General features: G+C 37.7%; 1 protein-coding gene across 11 annotated transcripts in view; it reads right to left on the reverse strand.

Moving 5' to 3' along the window:
* Positions 1–27,052, reverse strand: part of LOC138744666 (sperm-specific sodium:proton exchanger-like) — a 224,828-nt gene that overhangs the window by 88,908 nt on the left and 108,868 nt on the right. For 10 of the 11 annotated variants that reach the window (XM_069901216.1, XM_069901211.1, XM_069901194.1 and 7 more), the window contains 5 exons: positions 19,570–19,751; positions 16,988–17,128; positions 16,542–16,636; positions 15,227–15,346; positions 1,925–2,120 (listed from right to left, as the gene is read on the reverse strand). In XM_069901216.1, the coding sequence (XP_069757317.1) occupies positions 1,925–2,120; positions 15,227–15,346; positions 16,542–16,636; positions 16,988–17,128; positions 19,570–19,751 (734 nt within the window). The remainder of the gene's footprint in view (positions 1–1,924; positions 2,121–15,226; positions 15,347–16,541; positions 16,637–16,987; positions 17,129–19,569; positions 19,752–27,052) is intronic. The other variant, XM_069901222.1, reaches the window with a different exon arrangement.

Raw genomic sequence — 27,052 nt, forward strand, 5'->3', positions numbered from 1 at the left:
GGAAAGAGAAAGGATTATATATGTTAAAAAAAGAAAAAAAGTTATATTAAATCAAGCAGCCCAATTCAAACTGGCAGTAGTCTGACCTCTGTTTAAGAATACTAGCTTAATAATTATAACAGACTAAACAACCAAGCCAATAGATTCAGGTTGGTTGTAAAGCAAATTTTTCTTGAAGGAACTTCCATATAGCCTCTGGGGGAAATTCAACCACAGAGGTTGACCATCCTGTGGAAAGATCTTCAAACACTCAAGAAACCAGAAGGAATGTCTGCATTGCCATTTGTAGAGCTCAGCTATTACTTCTTTGAATTTGCCTCTAAGAACTTCTTGTGAATAATCTTACATGAAGGAATGGCAGTTCCTTTATATTCAATAGTCCCACACTGGGTAGCAGGTTAATTGGGTGTTAATTGGGTGGCATGAATTCGAAGGCCAGAATGGCCAGTTACCATGCTGCATGTCCAAATCTAAGGTGAGTTGAATGGAACACAAGAATAAAAATTAATGCAGTATCAGTGTAAATAGGTAGTCCATAGATTGGTGCAGTGTCAATGGTCTGAAGACAAACAGCCTGTTTTATGCTTTTTTGCTCAATTTAAAGTGTGCGTGAGAGTATGTCTGTGTCTGGGCATGTGTGAGAGCAAGTATGTGTGTGAGATAGTATGCTTGTGGCATGTGAGAGCAAATATGTATGTGTGTGGCATGTGTGAGAATGTGTGTGGTGTGTGTAAGTAGGTGGGGTGTCTGTGAGAATGTATGTGTGTGGCATGTTTGATAATGTATGTGTGGCATGTATGAGAACATGTGTGTGGTGTGTGTAAGTAGGTGGGGCTTGTGTGAGAACGTATGTGTGTGGCGTGTGTGAGAATGTATGTGTGGCATGTGTGAGAATGTATGTGTGTGAGAGAGTATGTGTGTGGCGGTGTGTGAGAGTACATATGTGTTGATGTGTGTGAGAGGGTGCATTGGAGGTTGCGCATGATAGCGTGTGTGAGATATGTATGTGGTGTGTGCGTGAGAGAGTGCAATAGAATGTGAGAGAGCATGAAAAAGAGCATGATCGAGCAATAAGAATACATATATTTCTGGCAGAAGTGAGCAGGCTCATGAATCCACTTTGGTATTCAAGAAGATCAATTTTGCTCCTTGCTATCCATGAAATGAACTTGTGAACATCAAACTTTTATTTACCATACTATGGTATTTGAAAGTGGCTTTTTCCCCATTATTTTCTTTGCAGGAGTCTTCAGGAAAGGCAATAAGCTCATTGCACCTAACAAGTTAAAAGTGTAGAATATTTAATAGTTCTGTACTACTCTCAACTATAAGACTCTTCAAGATGATAACGCAGTCCTGGGATAGTTGACAAAACCTTTTGTATTTGCATTTTCTCTATTTGTTCATATTTCCTCTGTGCAGTAACTAATTCTGTTTCTTCGAATTGTATATTGTAAGAACTTTGAGTAAGTCTCATTTGATATAACAAAAAAAGTCCATTCAATCCAAGGAGTGGCACAATGGACAACAATTGACTTGTACTAGGAAAGAGCAAAAAGTAATGGTCAATAGTTTTAGTGACTGAAGGGTTACATGCAATGCTATTCTGCAGACCCTTGTTTTTCATGGTTTATATTAATAACGGATAATTAATGAGTTTGATACAAAAACTAATATTGTGGTTAGAGGAAGAAAGTTTTTAAGTGTAGGAAGCTATTAATGATTAGGCGAGCACAAAAGTAATGAATGGAAATTAAATAATAGGCATGAGATATGAATTTTGGGAGGGCAAGTATAGGTTAGCACAATATCATGGGCCATGTTCTAAATGCCAAAAGAAAAGAAATTGAGCAAAAAAAATGTAAAATGAATGCCAGATCATAAGTTGTTTGCAAAGTATATAACGAAACAGAGTGTAACTAACCTTCATAATTGCTTCTATTACAAATATTGCCAAGAAAACATAATTGGTCATTCGTAGTTCTAATGCATATAATACATTCATCTCAGGAATGTATTCCAGGATGGTTGGGAAGATGTTAATTAGTATAACCATGTACATGAAACATTCAAATGCATTGTTGTATACCATACGATGGCAAAATTTTGAAATTCTGCTTCTGTAAAATAAAAAATTAGAATAAGGACATATTCAGTTTAATACTCCAATTAAGCACATGCTTGCAATAAGATTATTTTTGGTCAATTGTAATTTTTCCACTAATTTCAAATGATGAAAACTTAGTTTGTGATGTACAATTTTTGAATTTGGAACTTCCTTGCACAAATTTATATTGGCAACAACCAAAAATATTTACTTCATACAATATGCTGATGGTTGATTAAAATATGAAAAAGGAACCTTAACATAATTATTTTTGTAATAAATAACTGAACTCCAGGTAAAATTACAAAAATTACAATGGAATAATTCTGACTGAAAAAACATGAATTTTAAGATGTAATTTATCACTGAACCTTCAAATCAAAAGTGACTTCAATTTCTATTATGTCCGATATTGCTAAATAACATCCACAATGCAATGCTAAAGTATATGCATAACATTTGATATTTACTGGAGACTTACATATGTATGGTGGCAGCTTTGCATTTTGTATTGCTACAAACGAAACTCAAGAAGTCACTGGTTATGAATAGAAGACTGATTTATGGATGGGATTTGAAGAATTGGAATCATCACAAAAGTACAATAAATTGTCATTTATATAGTGTATTCCACACTATTTTCAGAATGTCCCAGAAAACTTCAGAGTACCTATGAAGCATGGTTACTATTGAAGACACAGCAACAAATCTATGCACAATAAGATCCCAAAATACTACCATAATAAAGGCCAGATCGTTTTCATTTACGATATGTTGGCCTGGGTATTTGAGATGGCCCTTCTATTCTTCTCAAAAGTGGTGCTATGGGATCCTCAACATGCACTTGAGAGGACAGTATTCAGTTGAACACATCAGACAGGTAGCATGTGAAACAGTAGAGCACTCCTTCAGAACACCAGTGTAGTGTTACCATGATTATATCCTCCAGTCTCTGGAGTATGACCTCGATCCAGATGACTTGTAGATAAAAAGAGATTAATCGTTATTGAGCCAGAGCACAGAAATAAGCTTTTTCACTCACTTTGCCCATGATGACCATCAAATACCCATCATACTAATCCCATTTACCAACACTTTCCTAGATCATCTAGATACGAAAATGCTGTGAGAACCTCTACCTCCACCACCATTTCAGACAGAGTATTCCAAACTCCAACCACCTTTGAGATGAAAGTCTTCCTTATGTCTAAGGTAAGCTTTCTTTAAAGTGCCTTTAAACTTTGATGTTTCCAAACTTTCCCTTGAAAAGTTTCTAAAGAAGATGTGTAGGGCAAGTCTTTCTGCACAGAGAGTGGTGGGTGCCTGGAACAGACTGCCAGCGGTAGAGGTGGAAGCAGATACAGTAATATTGTTTTACAAGCATCTAGATAAAAACATGATTATGCAGGGAACAGAGTGATATGCATCATGTGCAAGCATATTTTTTGTTTAATTTGGGCGTAGCGTTTGAAGCTATGGAGCATAATCTACAGGAAGTGCTGCCGTCAGAGAGCAGTAGCAATCAAAGACCCACACCACCCAGCACACACTCTGTTCTCATTGCTGCGATCAGGAAAGAGGTGTAGATGCCAAAAGACTTGCATCACGAGGTTCAGGAACAGCTGCTACCCCTCCACCATCAGACTCCTCAATGACAAACTCAATCAGAGATTCATTTAAGGACTCTTACTTGTACACTTTATTGATTTTCTTTTAGTTCTCTCTGCATTGCAGTTTGTCTACAGTTCTTTGTTTACATGTTTTACGCTGTGTACAGTTTATTTTTTTGCACTACTAATTAGTCGTAATTCTACCACGCCTGCTGGAAAAAGGAATCTCAGGGTTGTACGTGATGTCATGTATGTACTCTGACAATAAATCTAAATCTGAAATCTGACACAAATTGTGGAAAGAAGATCTTGTTCCTGTGCTGCTATTCTAGACTCCCTTTAAACTTCTAAATCCATACCTTTCACCTACATCCTCTGATAATAGATGCCTGTAGGGAAATGTTTATTTCTATAAACCTCATGATAGGCTCTATCAATAACTTCAAAACTATAGACGGAGGAATAATAGGCTTTATTATATTTTAGACGTGGCTAGACTGATTCTAAGTGCTCAACTGAGGACAGGGAGAGGGAGGTTGACCTTTATTCCAGGGTCACAAGGGGAGGAGTTACTAGGAAGCGAGTCACCAGTGGGGGATGGGCCAGGTACCCATTGACATTCACATATTCACATTACCACATTCACCCCATCTTTTAAAAAACCCCACTGTTAAAAATCCTAGCGGCTCAGCCAGTCAGGTGATCTCCTTTGCCTCTGTGATTGGCGCTGTTCCGCCAATGGTATTATGGTCGGCTCCAATGCCAGTCATGTGTCCTGAGGCTGGGGAGGGAAGGCTGGTTCCGTCAGAGGTTTGTTGTATGTGGGGGCAGTCATGGTGGTCAAAGTAGCTGGAGCAGGGCTGATCTGCACCAAGTCCCTGAGGGGGGCAGTATGAATATAGGTAGGACCTAGGTTGAAGGGCGTGGGGAGTGAACAGGGGTCTCCGGCATATGCCAGGTCCTGGACAGGGACTATGTCCTCATGGCCATGAAGGTTGGCATGCAGAAGTTGCACCTCTTCGACCAACGGGTCAGACGTGACCCCTCACATGTGTTTGTAGCAGGATGGGTATGATAGCCAGTGTGGCAGTGTGGTCCAGTCATCAACCTGGGGAAGGAAAACAGATGTTCATGTGGGGTTGTGTTGGTAGCAGAGCATAACAGAGATCGGATGGCATGGAGTGCTTCTAGCAGGACTTCCTGCCAATGGGACACTGCCAGGCCTTTTGATTTAAGAGCCAGGAGGACAACTTTCCAAACTGTGGCATTTTCTCTCTCTACCTGGCCATTTCCCCAGGGTTTGTAACTGGTCATCCTTCTAGTGGCATAGTTGTAGGTGGAGAGCTTGATTCTCCACCTCAGAATTTTTTCATTTTTGATCTTACCCCGCAATTTGCTATTGAACATGAACGCAGCGCCTCATTGGTCTGTTAGCAGGGTAAATCTCTTCCTGGCCAGGTAATGATGCTAGTGGCATACCACCTCCAATGATGGCCTGCGCCTCCTTCTCAACAGAAGATTGCCATGTCTCAGGACTGTGAAGGGTACGGGGGAAAAAAAAGGCTACTGACCTGCCTGTCTGGTTGAGAGTGACGGCCAGCATGAAGTCAGAGGCATTGATTTCCACCTGAAATGGGATGGATTTGTCCACGGCATGCATCATGGCTTTGGCAATGTCTTCCTTGATCTGGGTGAAGGCTGCCCAGGCTTCTGCCAATAAGGGGAAGGTTGTGGATCTTACCAGGGTAGGCTTTATCAACATATTTGGACACCCATTGGGTGTAATAGAAAAAGAACCCCATCACCTTTTTATCACCTGCAGGTTGTGTGGGATTGGGAGTTCCATAAGAGGATGCATGCGGTCAGGGTCGGGGGCAGTGACACCATGTGCCATGGAGCATCCGAGGGCCAGGCAAGTTGTGCTAACTTGTCCTTTTAGGTCAGATTGAGGGACTTAGCAATGTGGAGGTATTTGGAAAGGTTCGTGTTATGGTCCTGCTGGTCGTGGCCACAGATGGTGACATTATCTAGATAGGGGAACATGGCCATCAGTTTGTGCTTGTCCACCATCCAATCCATTTCCCTTTGAAAGATGGAGACACCATAGGTGACTCCAAAGGGGCTCCAGAGGATGTGGTAGAGCCTGCCATCTGCTTCGAATGTGGTATACTAACAGTCTCCTGGGCAAAGGGGAAATAGGTGTAGGTGGTATGCCGACTTTAGGACAATGGTGGAGAACATCCTGCATTGGGCGATCTTGTTACCAAGTCAGTGATTCCGAGGAAAGAGGCATGTGTCAAACTGCATGAAATGAAGGATCGAATGGCTATAGTTGATCACCATACAGGGTTTACTTCCGTCCCTGGGTCAGGTTCTCAAACAATGATGGTAGGAGAGATCACAGGCGGGGGCTGGCTGCCATTGGGAGGGGGGGTTCCATGAGCTGGGGGTTGTAAACAGTGATGGGTGGTTGGGGACCGACTGAGTACCATTGTGACACTCCTGAGCAGGTTTTGGAAGTCCAGCCTCAGAAGGATCGGTGCACAGAGCTGAGGGATTAATAGTAAATAGAAATTGTCATAATGTTCACCCTGCACTCTTAACAACCCAACACAATACCCATGGATCTTGGCAGATTGATCCTTTGTAGGCATTGATATTGTGCTGCTCATTGGTCTGAGAATTTGTGAGTAGTGTTGGGATGGTGGAAGCCTTCAGTGCTTCCACTGTCGAACAGGTAGTTAGTTCATTTCCCATTTACCTCAATCTTCATCATCGAGTGGGTGATTTGGTGAGGACTGCCAGATCCAAGATGATGGACACCAGTACTGGGTCACTGTTGCTGTTGGTAAGGTGGTGGACCTCACGTTGACCACACAGTCGCACCAGAGAGTTGGATTAAGGCAGAAGTGACGTCATCCACAATGGCGGAAGTGGAATCAGGTAAGATGGTGACCCCAGGAACATGCACACCATTGAGCTGTTCAAGACTGGAAGTGATGTCATCACCATGGAGGAAGTGAAGTTGGGTCCGATGGCTGACCCCCGAGGGTGCTCTCGGTACTGCTCGGTAGGGAAGGCTTCGACTTTCACACTCTCTCATAGTGTCCTTTCTTCCTGCATCTGAAGCAGGTGGCTTCTCTCGCTGGGCAGCATCACCAGAGGTGCTTCTGCTGACTACAGAAGTAGCACTTCGGGTGCTTGGCTGTGGCGGCGGCAGGCTCGGGGCCTCTCTGTACGGGGGCAGTCTGTGATGCCGAGTCCCAAAATGGCTGCACCCATGGCCCGCAGGTAGAGGGCCTGTTGCCAGCCGTGATGGATTCAGTGTTGCAGAGGGTTGAATCTAAAGTCTTAGCAAGCTAAAGAGGTCTCTGGGATAGCAGCCTGTCTTCCTCTAGCAGTCACTGGTGGATGTAATCGGACCTCACCCCAGCCATATAGGTGTCCCGGATCAGCTCTTCCACATATTGGTCAGCCAATACTGGGGCAGGGATATTGCCCCTGCATTCTCGCCCCATATCATGTAGGACCCAAAAGAAATCGTCCAGAGACTCACTGGGTTGCTGTTTTCTCGAGGCCAGGAGGTACCGTGAGTAGACCATTTACCACAGTCTGCAGAAGTTGCAGAGCTCAGTCATGGCTGCGGAGTAAGTCGTGCAGCCCCTGATCACCAAGTACGCCGGCGGCCAACCCTCACTCACGGTAATTTCAGTCTCTTCTCGTCAGAGTCCATGAAGTCCTCAGAAGCTCCAGGAAGTCTGCAAAACACTTGATCCACTCCTTCAGGTGTCTATGGGTTGTCTAATCTGTTGGATCGCAGCAGTTTGTCCATTCCATGTGGAAGATTTAAAGTATTATAAATTGATAGGCCCTATCAATAACTTCAAAGGCATAGGGTGAAGAATGATAGGCTTCATTATACTTTAAACTTGGCCCAATTCCATGTGCTCGACTGAGGACAGGGACAGGAAGGTCGACCTTTATTCCAGGGTCACAAGAGGAGGAGTTACCAGGGAGCAAGTCACCAGTGGGGGACGGGCCAGCTACCATTGACAGTCACATATTCATATCATCACACCTCAATTTTATATACTTCTACCATGTTCCCTTCCGAACTACCAAATGATTCATGGTTGATATTTTAATAATTAATTTTCAAAATGGAGGCCAAGGAAATAACATAAAGAGATGTATACCTGAATATTGATCAAATACTAACAAAAGTCACAAATGTTAGAAATATTATTGAAACTGAATAAAGTCAAAGTCATTTATTAAACCAAGATTAAAAAAGGAGAAACTAAATTGGAGCATATTTAGAACAAGGAAATAAGAGTAGCAGGAGGTCATGTGGACCCTAAAATCTAATTCATCAATCAATATGATTCTGGCTCACCTATGTGAGCCTCAACCTTTTTTTGTGCCAGTTCCGAACATTCTCCACACCACAATCTTCCAAAACTTAACAAACTCAACTTTAAATATTTCCATTGACCTGGCCTCCACAACTCTCTGCAGTAGAAAATTTCAGAAATCCACTGCAAAAGGAAATTTCTACAAACCTGTTTTAAATGAGTAGTATTTTACCTTATAATAACATTCCCCTGTTCAAGACATTCCTACTGATCAATATCCATCCTGCCAAGCCTCTTCAGAAATTTGTAGATCCCAGTAAGGTCACCCCACATACTTTCAAACTCAAAGAATACAGACTCCAAGAGTTTAGTCTCACTAAGACAATCCTCTCATCCCAGAAATTAGCATGGAAGATGTGGACTGCCTCTAATACAACCATATTGTTTTTTCAGCAAAGGGACCAGGAATATTGGTACCCCGGGTGTGACTTCACCAAAACCCTGAATAATGTTAATCAAAATACTGCAACAAATGTCAGGAAGTAAAAAAAAAATTTCTGAATAACTGTGCAGTGGAACAAGATAGTTTGCAGACACTATGATTTTAGTAAATACACAAAAGTCCTAGTCCAGCAGCATTCATAGGAGACAAAGGTATATAACAGGAGTGGCCAAACCACAGCTTGCAAGCCTCTTGTGGCTCTTTGACATGTAATGTGCAAGTCATGGAAATATATTGGCTGGAGGAGATACCAGTGCTCCCAAAGCCACCCAAGGATGCTACAAATCCCTGTAGTCAGGCCAAGGGGTCCCAGGACTGTTACAACCTGGGCCGTTTGACAAGGAAAGGGAAAAGGGAATAGGCACTAGAGCAGGGGTGGGCAATTAGTTTTCCCAAGGGACCACATGAGAAACAGAAAATATTGTGGCGGGCCAGACCAATAGGCTGAACTAAATTATGCTTAATATTAATTCTATCTCTTTATAAAAGCAGTAAATTGCATCGTTTTGACAAGATGCAACTGGTTAGAGTAAATGTGATGATTAAGCAATGGAAAATAAGCTTAGGAAAAACATCATTTACTCAATCAAAATTACCAAAACAATTGCAAACAAAATGTGCATGTTCAGAAATGTTCCATTTTTGAGAGACTAGCATTAAATCAGCTTTATACAAATTGTTATTACCATTTTGCTTGTAGTCCAACCACCTCATTTGCTGTTTTTCAGTTCTTTTTGCTTGTTCAGTGAGAGAAATCTTGTCTCTGCTGGGCTTGAACAAGTGTATCGAAGTCAGGCTGAATGTTTGAGGTGGATATGCGAAGGACAGTTGACAGATGATCATCAGAGAGGATCTATACCTAAATTTGTTAAACTTCATCACTGAGAATGTTTGTTCAGATATTGATCCAAAGAGAACCAACATCTTCTGAGCATGCCTCCTCATGTGTGGAAAGTTCTCCTCGAGAGAAGAATAAAAATCCAGCAGTGATAATGACTTTATCTTACATCTGTTTCAAAAGTTCAAAATTTTTCTCCATTAGATTTGGACAACCATCCGTTGTAACATCTGCCAGTCTGTCCCATTTCAGTCCCAGCTTGTCCAGGCATGCATTTACCTCCGTGAACAAATCACTCCCTGTCGTTGTCCCTTTCATTGACCACATTGCCGCCAGCTCCTCCATAATCTTTTGTTATCCCACGGACAAAGACGAGTAACTGGGCTGTGTCGCGGACATCACAAGTCTCGTCCGAAGCCAAAGAGAAAAAAATCTATATTGTCCACTTTATTTTGCAGCTGAAGCTCCAGATTTCTCACAATGTCCTCGATCCTTTTCGTCACGGTTCATCTGGAGAGGGGCACATTCTCGAATGCTTCTTTTTTCTCGGGGCATATTAGCGCTGCAGAGTCCACCAAACACTCTTTGATGAACTCCCCCTCAGGGGGGAGCCTTGTTGCTTTTGCAGCTTAGCTTGCAAAGCTTCAGATGTCCGTGCCTGTTCAGCATCAGTCAGGTTTTTGTATTTCTCCACGTGTTTAGTCTCATAATGACAATTCAAATTGTAGTCCTTAAACATGGCAATCTGCTTTTCACAAACTAAACACACAGCTTTACCGCTGACTTCAGTAAATAAATACTTCCTAGTCCATGTTTTGTGAAAAACTCTGTATTCTGCATCAATCTTTCTTTTTTTAACAGGAGCGGACATTTTTGTGGGCTAACACTCAAACTGAGTAAAAGTAAAGATATGCTCACGCACGGATTTATATACGTAGGCTACTACATGCGTACATAACTTGCGGGGGACAGAGGGTCTATCAGCAGCATACCAGGCTTGAGTAGCACTGTTTAGGGAATAAGCTAATAAAATTGTAGCGCGAGAGAGAACAAACTTTTATTAGCTTATAACTTTGGGTGGGGTCTCACAGTAGTCTTCAGAAGGGTTCTGGGTTTAGGTGGGAATCCAGGATTATATGTGAGCAGATGGGGGCAGAGCCAGCCATCAGCATAACACACCACCAGTGAATCCCAGTTCACTGTAAGGTAGTTAGATGCCTGTTTGCTGGGTGACGAACTTGGAATTGTGTGAAAAGTAAAACTAAAACTGGAGAAGAAAGGAAACAAATTAAAAAAAAGAATGAGCTGATTAGAAATTTAGTTAAAAAGACTCATCTGTGAACGCAATACAGATCTCTAAGATGATGTAAATTTGCTTGGCAGGAAAATTGCAGAGAAGATATTTCACCTTGTGAGGGACAGCACAACTGGAAAGGCAATAAAGTAAAATGAAATCAAAGAGAGAATTCTGTAGTTGCTATTTTACCTTGTAAGAGGTTAGAATATGGAATTCATTCTCACAGTAAAAGGACATCCCTTTAGAACAGAGATGGGGAGAAATTTCTTAAGCCAGGAAGGTAATGAGATCTGTAGAATTTATTGTTACAATGAGCTGTGGAGGCCATGTCAATGTGTATATTGAAAGCAAATGTTGACAGATTCTTGATTAGTAAGGGTGTCAAAGGTTATGGGGAGAAGGGAGAGTAGGAACCAAAAGTGCTCTACTTACCTTTCTTGGGTTTGTTGTGTGTCATTTGAAATATTGGACCTGTGTATACCTGATCTGCTATATCGTATTGAGAACTGCAAACCAGTGTTTGTTGAAGAAACTGATTGCTTGTGGTTAAGACACTGTCCCAAAGACTTTAAAACCCAGGACAGAAATGGTCTTACATCAGACACAACAAAGTCTGCCTTTTACAGGAGACTGAGGAACTTTGACAAGTCCAAATTGATTTTATTTTATTGTGTATTCTACCTTGCTCCCTACACAGGCTACAGACTTTACTGGTCCAGAGTGGTGACAGAGATCACTCTTTTTTAAGACTATGTGCTGGTAACTCTGGCCTTATGACGAATGAAGAAAGAAGATCTGTGTAATGTTTGACTGTTCTGTAGCTAATTGTTGTTTATGATTGATTGAATAATGGTGTAAATAATATTTGAGCCATTGTGTCAAATTATAATAATTAGAGACTGGTATTGTAGGAGCCAAAAGTGCTCTACTTACCTTTTGGGTTTGTTGTAGGCTTTTGCAGTGCCCTGTCGACGATGTTGCCATTTTCCAGCATCATGTTACATCTGCACATGTGCAGTGGGTTTCGCATATTAGGGATGGATGGAGCATGCACAGGAGTTTGGGCACTATTGCTCAGAGTTCGTTAGTCCAAAGACTAGTGTGGCGGGTTAAAAATTAAGAGGGTGAGTGAGGCTCAATTTTTTGTTGTTGATTGTTACCACACATAGTTATTTATAGACTTTTCATAGAACATTTAAGAAGTTTGTTACAAAAGTCATTATTATTGGAATGTTACATTATTATTGATCACTATGTCTTTTATGTGTTAATAATAAACCATTTAAACTCATCTGGACTTCATGGTGAATCAATCGAAATGTGTCACAAACAAGAGCCCCATCTAAACTCCAAGTGGCTTTTATGAATAGTATTTGCTACATGGAGAGAATGGGATTGAGAGGAAAAAAATACATCAGATATGATTCTAATGATAGAATAGAATCAATGGGTCAAATGGCTTAATTCAACTCCCATGTCTTATGGTCTTAGAAAATCCTGTAAACACTCAGCAGGTCAAACAGCATTGTGAATAAAGAAACAAAATAAACACTTCAGGTCCATAACCCTTAATAGTAAAGTGATAAAAGGCTGTTGAACAGAACCCCCTCTCCCTACTTTCTGAGCTCCTGAGTAGTTTCAGCAATGGTGTTATTGTTTTTAATTTCGAACGTGAATTACAATTTTTTTTAATTATGGTTAGAACGTGGAATTTTCTGCCACAAGATGTGACTGAAACTAAGCATATAATTTGATTTTAGGAACAATGAAGAAGAAGGAATAAGAGAAGCTGAAGAATTATACAAAGGTGCATAAAAAAGGAGTGCAAATATTGGGAAGGGCCAGGCAGGCACAATAGCCCGTTTTTGTACAATAAATATTTGTAGTTATTTGAAAACACCAGAATACATACTAACTAGACTCAAAAATTTCTATTATGTGTAAACAGAGAACATACAGTATTTTATGTCAATAATGAAAGCAAACAAGCCCATAGGCTGCTTTAAAATGAAATTAATGAATTATTTTTCTTAATAGAATAATACCTCTAATCTTCTCCAAAGCTTACAAAATTAATTCTAAACAATGGTGCAAAACATCAACATGGTTTTCACTCCAAAAGATGAACCATAATTCAGACTGCATACTTTTCAATACAAGGAGTCATAGTTCAATGCAGCTACAGCCACTGCTGTTCAGCATTCAGAAAAATAGCCTTCAAAAGCATTCAGAAGCATAGATTTGTTCAAGTTTACTGTGATAGAAAATATCACATTAAAGAGGACATGTCTGTATCAAACTTATTGCCCAAATTAAACTAAACAGCTGGTTGAATAGGATCCATATCCCTTAGTTTTTTGCATGTTCATGTACCTATCTAGAAGATTTTTAAATATTTTTATTATAAACATTACGATTATATCTACTTCCATTTCTACTCCTGGCATCCAGTTCCATTCTGTGTAGATTGTTACAGAAGCATCTACCATTCCCAAGAGATTCAATAGCATGCAGTTTCTGGAGATTAATATTTCCTCTATCAAGAAATGACGAATTCACTTCCCACCATGTTCTTTCAGGTGATAACTCATAATCATCTATCCCAGACTATTTCAATTGGTCAACACTAAAACTCTGAAAATGGTCTATCTTGGTCAAAAGTTTCTTGTGCGTCACCAAGAAAATCTGCCTTCCAGAAATTAGATAGCAGCCTCTGAAGGGGTGTTTTAATGCAGCATATGAACAACCTGTTCACATTGTTGCTAAATTTAAAAGCATCATAACATTTAACCAAATGAACTGATGTCATAATCTTCATTTATCTTTTATCTAATTTTGCTTTGTTACAAATCATTCTCAAGGCAATAAACATTTAAATGGATTCTCCTACATCCTTTAAAAACAAATCACTTTGATCTGTCAACTTTTGATGCTGTTGTATTCTGTGATCCTCCACACAGAGAGACTGGTAATTCTCCACCTATTACCTCCTGCCTTTGGGATCATGCTCTTCACCAGCCCCTTACCATTTTGATCGGACACCTGCCAACATTTTTCCATACCTTGATGGATCCAGAAATGTCAGTTATATATCTTTATCTTTGCTATTAAAGGACACTGTTTGACCCGCAAAGTTTCTCCAGCAGTGTTTTCACCATCACCTTAACTTCCAGAAATGTAGCATCACGGAATGAGCACATGACCACAGGTCCTATTGTGCTTTTCTGGTTACAGACTTTAAAAACTTAAACCAAAGAACACCTTGATTTAGAGACGTCAAAATGAAAGACAGTGTTGGCCTTGTCTTGAACCAGTATATTGAGGTCCAGAACTTAACAAAATGGTCTAACATACCCATCCCCAAGCCTATAAGTTAGAGAGTACAGTACAACTCTGATTATCCAAAATCCTCAGTTATCAGAAATGTTTTTGGATCTGGAAGGGACATCTGTTCAGCTCCAAAATGTTTTTTGGGTAATTGAGGATTTAAAAAAATCAGAAATCTCATTTATCCAAAAAATTTCAAAGCCAAAATGACATCATTTTGTCTCCGAAAAATTTTGGATAAATGAGGATGTCCAAAACAATAAGAAATCCTCAGTTATCTGAGATCTTTTCAGAGCCGAACTGACGTCACAGGTTGAAAAAGTTTTGGAATTTTGGAAAAAAAAACCTCAGAGTAGGTGGAGTTAGGTCATAAATTAGATCAGCCATGATCTTATTGAATGGCGGAGCAGGCTCGATGGGCCATTTTTGGCCTAATCCTGTTCCTACTTCCGATGTTCCTATGTAATTTTGAGTTTTTGGTGTTGGATTTATCTTATTTTGGGTTTTTTTTGGTGAGAATTAAATATTATTTCATACTTAAAAAGCCTTCCCTTGTTTGTTGTTGTTTAAACAGTTACAAGTGATTTGCTGTTGTTTTTTGGCTGATTTTTAAAAAATGACCAGTTATCCAATAATTTATCTACAATAGGCCCAGTCCCGGCCATTTTGAATAACCTGTACTATCATCACTGTAGCATCCACTAATGAGCAGATCAGCAACCAAATGTTTTGGAAGAAAGAAAAATCCCTTTTAGTTGTTGCTCACTTTGTGGGCTTTGGAAAGTATCTGAAACGCATGCATACAGTTCTGAAGTTGCTCAGAACACCCAATTTCAGCAGTAAGAACATAGGAATATGAACCGCCTGATCCTCACAAATATGAAGTATGGTGGGAATAACTGAAACTGTAACCAAAACAGAACTGTTGGAACCCAAAGAACAGGCAATTTTGAGTTCATCACCCATTATCATAAGTATCCTCATACAAAACTTTCCCATTTTAACTATCTTATGGTATTTAAAGATATTTCCCTTTTTTAAATTTTGTACTACACTGTGACAAATGTTTTGCTATTTATGGTTGGTCCATAGCATGACAAAGTATCTATAATCAACAAAAAAATGCCAATTAAATATAATGTTAATGTCATAGTTACAGAAAGTGCACTGTTTAAAAATATTCTACTTGCTTGGATGGTTTATATTTATCCACTTTGACATTATACACCCAGTCTTCCAGCTTTTTTTTGATGGTTGCATAAATTCCTTTGGCTTCCCATTGTTGTTTGACATCTACTACTGTCATAAATCTAAATACAAAAAAAATTAAAGTTGCTTTGCATATTCCACTCAACAAAAACAGCTACAAAAATAATTAATACAGAACTCTACAAATCTTTAATCAATTAAGGAAAAATTGAATAGTCACTGGTAAATGTTCATGTAATTATTTCCTGAGTAGCTAAGATCATTGTAGATTTGGTGATTCTGTACAGACGAGATGCTCTTTTCAGAATTTGCCTCCTGGAACTGTTTTAAAATAATACTTAGAGGATCACGGGGAAGTTGGGTTTATCACCAAAATGTCTTTGAAAAAAATTGTCCTGCCATTACTGAAAAAGACCTTTTGCAGCTACTGCATCCCTATCTGTCCTTGGATGGGAATTAACATAGGTCTCCAGTCTGTAAGAACATCTCTTCAGAGCAGTATGGTGGCAAACAATGGCACTTCTTTGAAGGAATCTGTGCATAATAATAATATTTTGGATATTTTCTAGTATGGTCTGGTGGGGAGTTTATATTACCTTTTGGTGCAATCATGCACAACTTCAGTTTTGATTTCAAAGGAAAACTCACAGAATTCAACATTTTTTAACTAAAGCAAATGGAAAAGATGAACCAAATATCATATCTGCAGCAATATAGTTGACTTTTTTTAGTTCTGATACAATGAAGATAATTGAGTACAGTCTAAGCATGTTTTGTCAAGGTATTGACACTTAAAGCACTCGATTGGGTAAAAGATATGAGGAAAAAGAATTTCAATCACTTCTTGAGTTACCATTTCACGAAACGCACTTTATGCACATATTAATTGATTTTTCAATTAATGCTCCATCTCAATATCATTTACTTGCCTTTGCTCCAAATTTATTTTAGCAAGCCCAAATTTACAAACTTTGGTGCTGAACATTTTCATTACCTACTCACACCCAGAACCTTTGGACAGTCACACATTCTCACCTCCCTCTGGGTTTCAGACTCATGTCTTCACCTAACATGATGTCCTAGTTAAAAATCCAGCATCCTTTGAAAACATTTTAAAATAAAGCCTTCATGCCTAGTCTGTAGCATTTGGAGCATGAATTAAAAAGGAACATACGGTATGTCTCAGATTTTCTTTAGCATTCTGAATGTGTACAGTCAAACCTGCTTCTTAATTAAATTCAATGCAAAAATAAGGATATAAACTTGTACCTAGAATTCCCAACATTTTGCACTTACCTTCCCGAATCAATCGTGTTCTCAGTGATACTAATCAGCTTACGTGCTGCTTGGCGGTTAAGCATACCAGCACTATATTGCCGCCAATAACTGGTCTAAATGAATCACAATAAAATAGAAAACAGTTAAAATATTTGATAGCCAACAATATTAAATTTAAACTTAGGCATTTAGCACAGTAATGGGTCATTTCAGACCACGAGTCCATTAGCCAAATTTACACCCAATTAACACACCCCCAGTACCTTTTGAACAGTGGGAGTAAACTCACATAGACATGGGGTGAACATATAAACTCCTTACAGATTGCACGGGATTCAAATCCAGACTCAATCGCTGGCTGCTACACCAACCATGCCACCCAAAACAAAGATGATCAATAAGGAGACAACATATTTACAAGCAATTATAAAAACATTCTAACATGATAAACTACATAATTTAACCTTTTGAGCCTTTAAAAGACGTATCCTGGCTTCTTCCATCATATCGTCAATCTCACGAATGGTAGGTTCCCAGGTAATGGCCTTTTCACAGTCGGGGCAGCGAGCCATTTTTGTGCTTGGCAAAATTTCATCAATGTTCACCTCAAAACCAAGGAGAACATTTTCAATTTGGAGAAATGCAAATGCAAATTACTTACTACATTTTGACTCACAATTATGAAACTGATTTATGCAAATGTAATATGCGAAGCAAAGATTAATTCCTTCACCACCACTTTCAACCATTTTAGTCATCTTTTAATAGAGGTAGTTTTAAAAATCACATTTCAGGATGTGAGAGATCATGACACGCCTTGTATTTAAAGCTCCTGCTCAATTTTCCACAAAATTCTGATGGACTTTCATAAACTATTCCTGTTCATGTAATCATTCACGAAGAAACTATTCCACAAATAGAAATACATTGTTTATATGGAAAACAAAATGGGGAATTTAAAGGTTTTGAACCATCAATAAACAATTGATCATATATGTCAAAATTAATTTCAATGGCATTCCGTCATTAACAGATCTTTGAAGCAAAGCTGCAGCATCTCCATCCAACAAATTTATGACTCGTAGTAATACATCTACACTAAAACATTATCTTATTTTTATTTTTCCAAAAGATGGATGAAAGTTACTTATTCTTTAGTCCTGGGCTGTTGAGGAAGAGTTTCACTTTAAATATTTTACAATCTAAAAGCATAAGCAACTGATCTTGCCTGTACTTCAAAGACTTGTTACAGGAATTAATTTCCTTTAATGTAACAGACTGGCCAGCAAATCATATTAATGTCAATACAGAAGGAAAGAAAAACTTTGAGAGATGCAAAAATTCTTCACTTCAATTATATTAAAACATATCTACATCAGGAGATCAGTGAGAATGACATTTTAAAATTAAAATAGCAATCAAAATTTATTTATACAAAATATTCACAATAGGCAAAACAAACATCTATAAATGAGATAATCAACCTGTTCTGCGATTGAAAGGTTAACAAAATGTCATAGCCTGAAACCCTGATTCAGCAGCTATCCTTTCAAGATATCAAATATGTTTTTGTAGCTGCCAAACACTGACATCAGGCTCTTAAAAGAACATACAAATGCAAGTCACTCTCTTCAAAATGCCATTTATTGAGGTAGATGGGTGAGTTCTCCCAGGGAGTCAAAAGGTCATGGTCATGGCTGATGGGAAACAGTATCTGAGGGACTATTTTATTTTTGCTGGGGAATATTGTGACCTCTACAGCCAAGCAAACTTGGCAGGAGGTTGCCAGCAAACCACAAGTATGCAGTCGACGAATGTTGAAATTTTGAGGAAGTTAGCAATGTGCACAATTCCTGTGCCTGTAGCACCAGCTCCTGTGGACTGAAGAATAAAAAAAGTCTTCTCTCCTGAAAGCCTTCTCTCCTGGAGTATGGTATTTCCATACAGCAGTGAGCTTCAAACTGTGAGAAAAGGCATAGATCAGGAGTGGCAACAGCAGTCTGGAAAGATAATTAATTGGCTTAACTTGACCTTTCTTTTCAATGTTTAAGGTGAAAGGAGATCACTGATGAAATAGAGATAAAGCAAACAATTTGAGTGTCAGTCCTGTAAATCAGCCATTCTCAACTTATTTTAGCTATGACCCCTACCCCCCAAAAAGGATTCTGCTTGAAGTTTATGGGCCCCCTTCCCAGTGAAGTAGTCAAGCTTTGGTTTCTTCCACACCTCACTTTTACCAACTACATAAAAAAAACAAAAAGAAAATCTATGTTATGCGAGGTGAAAAGAAAACAGCTTTTACTGGTTTGCTTTGGCCCCTGGTTTTTTTTGGGGTGGGGGGAAGGGGGAGGCTGCAGAGACCCCATTGAGAATGGCTGCTTTAAATAACACGTTTCCAGAAAAATTTTTAGTTAAGTCTCTGTAAGCAAATAGCAACAGTATTTCTCAGACCAAAGTTTGAAAATCATTCCAGAGATTAATTTTAGCTGTTACGCAACTGTTAACAGCACTTGTGAGAATTCACATTTTAGCTCAAATAGGAGCCCATTTAACAATTTTATCAGATTGGCAATCAAAAGCGTTCAGAATATTGCTCTATTGTAACTTATAACTTTTATTTGCTCAGCACTGTTTTTCTAAGTAAAATAAAGGAATTTCTATGAAATCATGCAGATGTCAAAAATTAGTAAAGTTTACAAAATTTTAATAACATTATTTAAATACGTGGCAATTGGCACTTTGCTTTGACAGCACCAGCAATCGGGACCAGCATTCGAATTCAACTATGTCTGTAATGAGTTTGTACGTTCTCCTTGAGTCTGCGTGGGTTTACCCTGGGGCTCCGGTTTCCTCCCACCATTCGAAACATACCGGGGTCATAGGTCAATTGGGTGTAAATTGAGAGGAATGGACTTGTGGGCCGAAATGGTCTGTTAGCGTGCTGTATATCTAAATTTAAAATTTATAAATTATGTAATTAGTCATGTTTAAAGTTGTACCAAAAATTTTAAGGATATGTAATTTATCAATTTAAAAAAATACTCACATTTTTTTTATATCTTCTGTATGGGTCATCAATCTGCACTAATTTTTCTGCCATTACCCAGTTTGCATCTGCAAGGAATCTATCCATTTTCAATAAAGAAAATGTGTTGGCCTCACTTTCTCGGATACGCTGAATTGCACTATACATAGCCATGCGCTTCGGGGCTGGAATATCACTAAGACCTTGAAAATGAACAAAAAGTGCAATACATATTAATTTAAATCTTAGAATTTTGCAGTTCAGCCTAAGGCCATGGCACTTGCCATGCCTGTGTAAGGTCATTCAAATGGCATGAAACACTGAAGTCATCAGACACAATGATTGTAGTAAAAACACACAAAAATGCAGGAGGAACTCTGCAGGTCTTGCAGCATCCATAGAAGGTAAAGATATATTACCATTGTTTCAGGCCTGACCTCCTCTTCAAGTTATAATAAAGGAGAATTAGAGAAACAGATCAATGAGTTAGAAAAGGAATTTCAGAAAGATGCTACAGAAGATCAGAAAATAGAATTATCTAGGCTGAAATTGAAATATAATACCTTGCAATCTTATCAATTTGAATGTGTGATTAATAGGACTAAACAACAGTATTACGAATGGGGAGAGAAAGCACACGGCGTGATAATTAAAGAAAGAACAGATATCGAGGACTATTTATGCTGTTAGACAGAATTCTCTTATAAATCTCGTGAGATTAATGATGAATTTTATTCATTTTATTAAAAGTTATATACATCTGAAGGATTGATTTCTTTTATCACAGTTGAATTTACCGATATTAGAGGATGCAGATATACAGGAGTTAGAAGAACCATTTACTGATTGGGAAATTAAAATGGCTATGCTGGAAATGCCGAATGATAGATTGCCTGGTGATGATGGATTTTCGGTTGAATTTTATAAAATTTTTAATAATGATTTAACTACAGTGTTTGGGGATGTATTACGTCAAGTTGAAGAACATTATGATTTACCTGAGTCTTGTTCTAGTGCTTTAATTACAGTCATTCCTAAACAAAATAGAGATCCTTTGAAAGTATCTTCATATAGACCAATTTCATTGTTAAATGTAGATTACAAAATAATAGCTAAAGTATTAGCGAATAGATTGGCTAAATTTTTACCAAAATTGATTCATATTGATCAAACAGGTTTTATAAAGAATAGATATGCTTCAGATAATATTTTGCGAGTGATTAGTTTGATTAATAGATTTCGACAATCTTTAGATCATCCGATGGTGATATCCTTAGATGCAGAAAAAGCATTTGATAGAGTTGAATGGAATTTTTTGTTTAAAGTTTTGGAGAAATTTAAGTTTGGTCCTTCTTTTATTGGTTGGATTAGGGCTCTATATAGTAAACCGGTAGCTAGAGAATTGACGAATGGTTTGATTTCGGAATCTTTTAAGTTAACTCGATCAACTCATCAAGGTTGTCCTTTATCACCAGCTTTGTTTGTGTTAGTGATTGAACCTTTAGCACAGTTGATAAGACAAAATACACAGCTACAAGGTATGAAAGTTTTAGATGAGGAGTATAAAATTAATTTATTTGCTGATGATATATTGGTGTAAATAAACCCAGCTCAGTCACTTTTGCATTTGAAGGAATGTTTAATACAATATGGATATCTTTCTGGATATAAAGTTAATTGGGGAAAAAAGTGAAATATTATCGGTAAGTGAAGGAGATTATTCAGTTTATAAGAATATTATTAATTTGAAGTGGACTGATCAAATTAAATATCTGGGTACAATTTTGAATGTTAATTATCAATCTTTATATAAATTAAATTATGCTCCATTAGTGAAAAAAATTAAAATTGATTTGATTAAATGGAAAGATTTACCTATTAATTTAATGGGAAGGATAAATACAATTAAGATATCTTTCCGCGTATACAATATTTGTTTCAATCTATTCCATATTTACTTGATAAAATTTTTTTTTCGAGATTTAAATAAAATGGTTAGGGAGTTTTTATGGAGGGGTAAATTTTCGAGAGTAGCTTTGAATATATTAACTTGGAAATATGAGTTAGGGGATTACGTTTACCACATTTTCAAAATTATTATGAGACAGCCCAACTTAAATTTATTAGATCATTGATGGATTTGGCATGGCCTCCTAGTTGGGCTAAAATTGAGATGGCAAGTATTTCTGAATTTGAAATACATCAATTTTTGTTTAGGTGGAATATGAATTTGTTACAACAATATAATGTGCCTATACTAAAACATTTAATGAAGTTATGGATAAAGAAAAATAAAATGATAGGTTCTAGGGGTAAATTATTGGCTTTGACTCCATTGTAATAATAATCAACTTATTTCTTTTTTTCTTTTTCAATACATAATCAAAGTTTATTGCATTCGAGATTTAAAGGTGTGAAAATTTTGGGAGATTGTTTTAAAGAGGGTAAGTTTTTATCTTTTAATCAGATGAGGGAAGATTTTGGTATTGATAAGAATTCTTTATTTCTTTATTATCGAATTCGATCTTTGATAAAATGTATGTTTGGTAGAGAGATGATTTTACCTAAAATGACTAAATTTGAGACTTTTCTTATGAAGGTACCAGAGAAGGGTTATATTTCATTTATGTATCAAATATTACAGGATGGTATGGATAAAAAGGGTTGGGATAGATCTAAAATTAAATGGGAAGCGGATATTGGTTTTATTTTTTCTGAAGAGGATTGGTTAGATATCTGTTATGATAGTGTAACTAGATTGATAAATGCACATTATGCAATTATTAATTATAATTTTTTACATCAATTATATTTGACACCTGAAAAATTTTTAAAATATGGTTTTAATGAATCAGATCTGTGTTTTAGATGTGGTGATACGGTTGGAACTTTTTTTCATGCTGTTTGGTCATGTATACATATACAATCTTTTTGGAAAAAAATCCAATAATTTTTAGAATATCTGTATAAGATTAAAATAGTTTTAGATCCAACTGTATTTTTATTGGGTAGTTTGCAACCTCTGAAAGGCTTGGGATTAAATAAGTTTCAGCTTGCTTTTGTATATTTAGCTTTATCTTTAGTGAAAAAATGTATTGCTAGTATGTGGAAATATACAAATATGATTTATATTAATAGATGGCATAATGAGATTAAATATTGTTTAATAATGGAAAAAATCACGTATGTAAAAAAAATAACTTTTTTATTAATAAGTGGCTGTTATACTCGGAATATTTACATTTCAATTTATATTGATTAGATTTTAATATGTATATTTAACTTTTTTTAAAATATCCTTTCTTTTTTCTGGCTCTCCTTAGGAGAGTTGGCTAAAGTGGGGGGGGGGGGAATTTTTTTCATTTTTTTAAATATATATTAAAAAAATGTTCATGTTCATGTTTAATTGCTGTATATGTCATATATTATTTGTTTTTTGAATGAATAAATAAAGTTTTTTTTAAGTTATAATAAAGGAGGCAGGCGACTGAATAAAGACTGGGGAAAGGGGAAGAATGGAACACAAAGGAGCCCAGACCAAAAGATATATGTTGTTAATTGGATAAGAATAAACCCTTTCTCCTTTCCTATAGTTCTCACCCTCTGCCCCCCCCCCCACCATCTTCATCCCGTCCTTTACCTCTCGTTCTCTATTTCATTTCCCTTTGTTTCCTTTCACAGACAAAAATCAATTTTCCTTTCCTTTTATATCGAATTAACTTTTTGTCTGTTGATCTGGACTCCTCCTCCTCCTCCCATTCCTCCCCCTTTCTCTCATCAGTCTTAATTCATACACCTGCCTGTCGAGAAGCATGGGAGATGACCCTATAATGAAGTTGAACATGGCAGAGGATCAGCGAGGACCTCAGAGGCTGAAGGACCAACATTGTTGAAGACTCACAGCAACTGCAGGCAATGCAGTTGAAGGATCATACAGGCTGCTGGAGCTTGGCTCATGGGAACCAGGTATTAGAACCCGGATTTGAGAGGGTGCCGAGATCCAGAGGGGCTCCCGAAGGGCCTTGAGCATTGAAAACTTCCTGATCATATCAGAGGCTTGGATCTGGAGGTTGAGTTGTCAAGAGTTTGAACAGTTGCCTCTGAGGCTCCAGATGCACTAGAGGTGAATCCATAGACACTCAGTGTCTCTGAAGGGACTCTCTTTCTCTTATTGCCTGGGGTGCTGGGGTATGATCATGGAGACTCTTTGCCTTACAGCAGACAAAAGTTGATGTCGTGTATCTTGTATTTTTATGTATTATTATGTGATTATAGAAGGAATCTTGACCTTACCTTGAAAATCTATTTTTTCTCAGGTTTAATCACAAAATGACAATTCACTGGTATACAAAATTCCAAAAATTTACCCACCAGCAAATTTATTCCAATTTGAGTCCCAAGTAGTTGATTCTTTATCCTGAACGCCAAGGTCTGGACTTCTCCCCAACAAGGACAGTATGGTTGGAGTAGCGGTTACACCTTTACAATGCCAGTGATCAGGATTTGAGTCCCATACTGCTTGTAAGAAGTTTGTACACTTATTCATTTTAAAAAGAGTTAGGAGCGGAACTTAGTGCCATTTGGATTGCAGGAGCGTTGAAGCAAGAGGAGGAGTGAAAGGCTCCGCAGAGAGAGAGGTGAGTGGAAGTAAGGCTGTTTTAAAATGAATTAGGAGGGCAACTGTAGGGTTAAACAGAGTGTTGATTTGTGGGAGTGAGTAATGGAGGTAATTGGCAGGGACAAATAAAAGGGAGGGAAGCTAAAGAGGAGCAGCCAGTGAGTGAGTGGCCTGGGTAGGTGTGGAGAATTTTTTTTGAATATTTTATTTTATTTTTCCAAACATATATCAAATATACATCTTTTACTTAAATATAGTAAAATAGTCTATATGCCACTTACATACAAAATAAAAATCCTTCTTAAAAAATACAAATTTTCATAAATTTTGTAACAAAAACCAACCAAAAAAATAAAATTTCCAAGCAATAAACATTCAAGCCCCCCCCGCTACCTCTGCTACCTCCCCTTCCCCATAAACAGGATAAATGGATACAGGGTCTTACCATCCATCACTGGAGTTTACAGTCTATTTTACTAAAAAAAAGTATAAAATCGATGGAAAAGATCATAAATTTACACAGTAACATTATATTTGTTCACCAATATAATTCAAATTCAGTTGCCAGGTCTTGAGGAATGTATCATGTTTGTTTCGCAAATTATAAGTGATCTTTTCCATAGGGATACAACTGTCCACTTCTGATATCCATCTTGCCAAAGAGATCGGTGTATTGGACTTCCAAGTCACTGCCACACATTTCTTGGCTATCGCCAGTGCAATCTTAGTAAACGATATTTAATACTCTGTAAGATTATTACTAATATCTATAAAATTCCCCAATAAATATAATTCTGGATTACCAGGAAAATTAACTCCAGTAATCTTTGTTAAGACTTCTGACACTTCTTGCCAGAAAGAATGGAGCTTGGTACATGATCAGAATGAATGAAGAGAAGTTCCTTCCTCTATTTTGCATCAAAAACATCTGTCTGGTATTTCTGGTTTTGATTTGTGCAATCTTTGCAGAGTCAAGTATAATTGATGCAAAAAATTATATTGCACCACACTGTACTTCGCATTGATAATTGAAGTTACCCATCTTTACACCATTCAGCCCAAGATTGTTCCAATATGTTCACTGCCAGATCTGCTTCCCATCTTTCTCTTGACCTATGTATTTCATACTTCTTCCTGTCCATTTGTAGGGAATAATATATTCAAGTAATAAATTTAGGTATTCTACCCATCCATAATGTACATTCCAATTGACTTATTCCCATTGGAGTCATATCATTTCCCCAAGTTTCTCTTAGAAAAGCCCTTAGTTGTAAATAACAAAGAAAGGTGCCATTTGGAATACCATAGTTTGCTTTATTTGTTCAAATGACATTAAAACCCCATCTTTGTAGAGTCAGCAATATAGCAAATCCCTTTCGATGACCATTTATTTAAAATCCTATTTCCTATTATCATAGGCAACATCAGATTATTACATAGTGGAGATCTTTAAGATATTCCAGTTTTCTTTCCTATATTATCATTAATATCTTGCCAGATATTAAATGAACCAATATAGGGTTTGAGGTTTTTCTCTTAATTAATTTCCAATTCCATCGATAGATAAAATCTTTAAGCAATGTTTCATTCATCTCATGCAGTGCCATATGAACCCATTTTGGTAGTTTCGAAGAAAAATGCCAAAAATCTCAATTGTGAAGCCAGATGTTTTTTTTTTTAAATCTGGGATCCTCAATCCCCCTAATTTATGATGCCTTGTCAATTTTTCAAATGCTATTCTAGGTACTTTATTATTCCATAAAAATTATCTTACCAAACCATTTATTATTTTTAAAAACCTGTTTGGTAAATATATTGGTATTGACTGGAACAAATATTGAATCTTTGGGATAATCTTCATTTTAATACAAATAACTTTCCCCATTAACGTTAGGGGCAGTCCCTCCATTTCCGTAAATTTTCTATTTTCATCAGCAGAGGGGAATAATTTAACTTATACAAGTTGTTATCGAGCATAATTCCCAACAATTTAATCCCTTCACTTTTCCATTTAATTGTAGGAGCTTTGACTTGAGAGGCTTCAGAGAGCAGAGGCTGAGGAATAGCTTGCTCCCAGTAAGGTAAAGCCAGTATGTTTCTTTAATTAATTTAGGACTACGTAATGGAGGCAGTAGTTAGGGCAGTCCAGTGCTCCAAGTGTGGGATGTGGGAAGTCAGGGACAGCATGTTTGTTCCTGATGACTACACATGCAAAAGGTGCATCCAGCTACAGCTCCTGACAAACTGAGTTAGGAAACTGGAGCTGGATGAACTTCAAATCTTAAAGGAAGCAGAGGTAGTGACAGATAGAAGTTTCAGGAAGATGGTCACCCCTAAAAATCAGGAGAGTTAACTGGGTCTCTCTCAGGAGTGGGAAAGGGAAGCGGCAGAAAGAGCCAATCACCCCTGTGGCTGTTGCCCTCAACAAGCATATTGTTTTAGATATTGTTGGGGGGGAAAATGATCTATCAGGGCAAGTTGAGGTGGTTACGTCTCCAGTACAGAGGCTGGTTCTCCTGACTCAGAAGGGGAGAGGAGAGCTATGGTAATTGGGGACTCAATGGTTATATTTTTGCAGTGTCTAAATTAAACATCTCAATGAATTGCTTAAAATCCTCAAACTCCAGAGAGTACAAGATCAATCCACTTAACTGCTCCTCCAAAGATTAGCATAAATCCCAGGAATCAACCAAGTGATCCTTCACCACCTTATCTCAAAGGCTATCCAATATATGCAGTACACCAGAGTGGCCTCACCAAAGTCCTGAATAGATGAAACAAGACATCCTCATTTTTTTGTTTAAACTTAATTTACCTTTCAATAAAGGCTAACCTTCCACTTGTCTTCAAAGTATTTGCACACTGTTATGCTAACTTTGTACTCCT

Source organism: Narcine bancroftii, chromosome 1 (assembly GCF_036971445.1).
Source record: "Narcine bancroftii isolate sNarBan1 chromosome 1, sNarBan1.hap1, whole genome shotgun sequence".
Lineage (NCBI taxonomy): Eukaryota > Metazoa > Chordata > Chondrichthyes > Torpediniformes > Narcinidae > Narcine > Narcine bancroftii.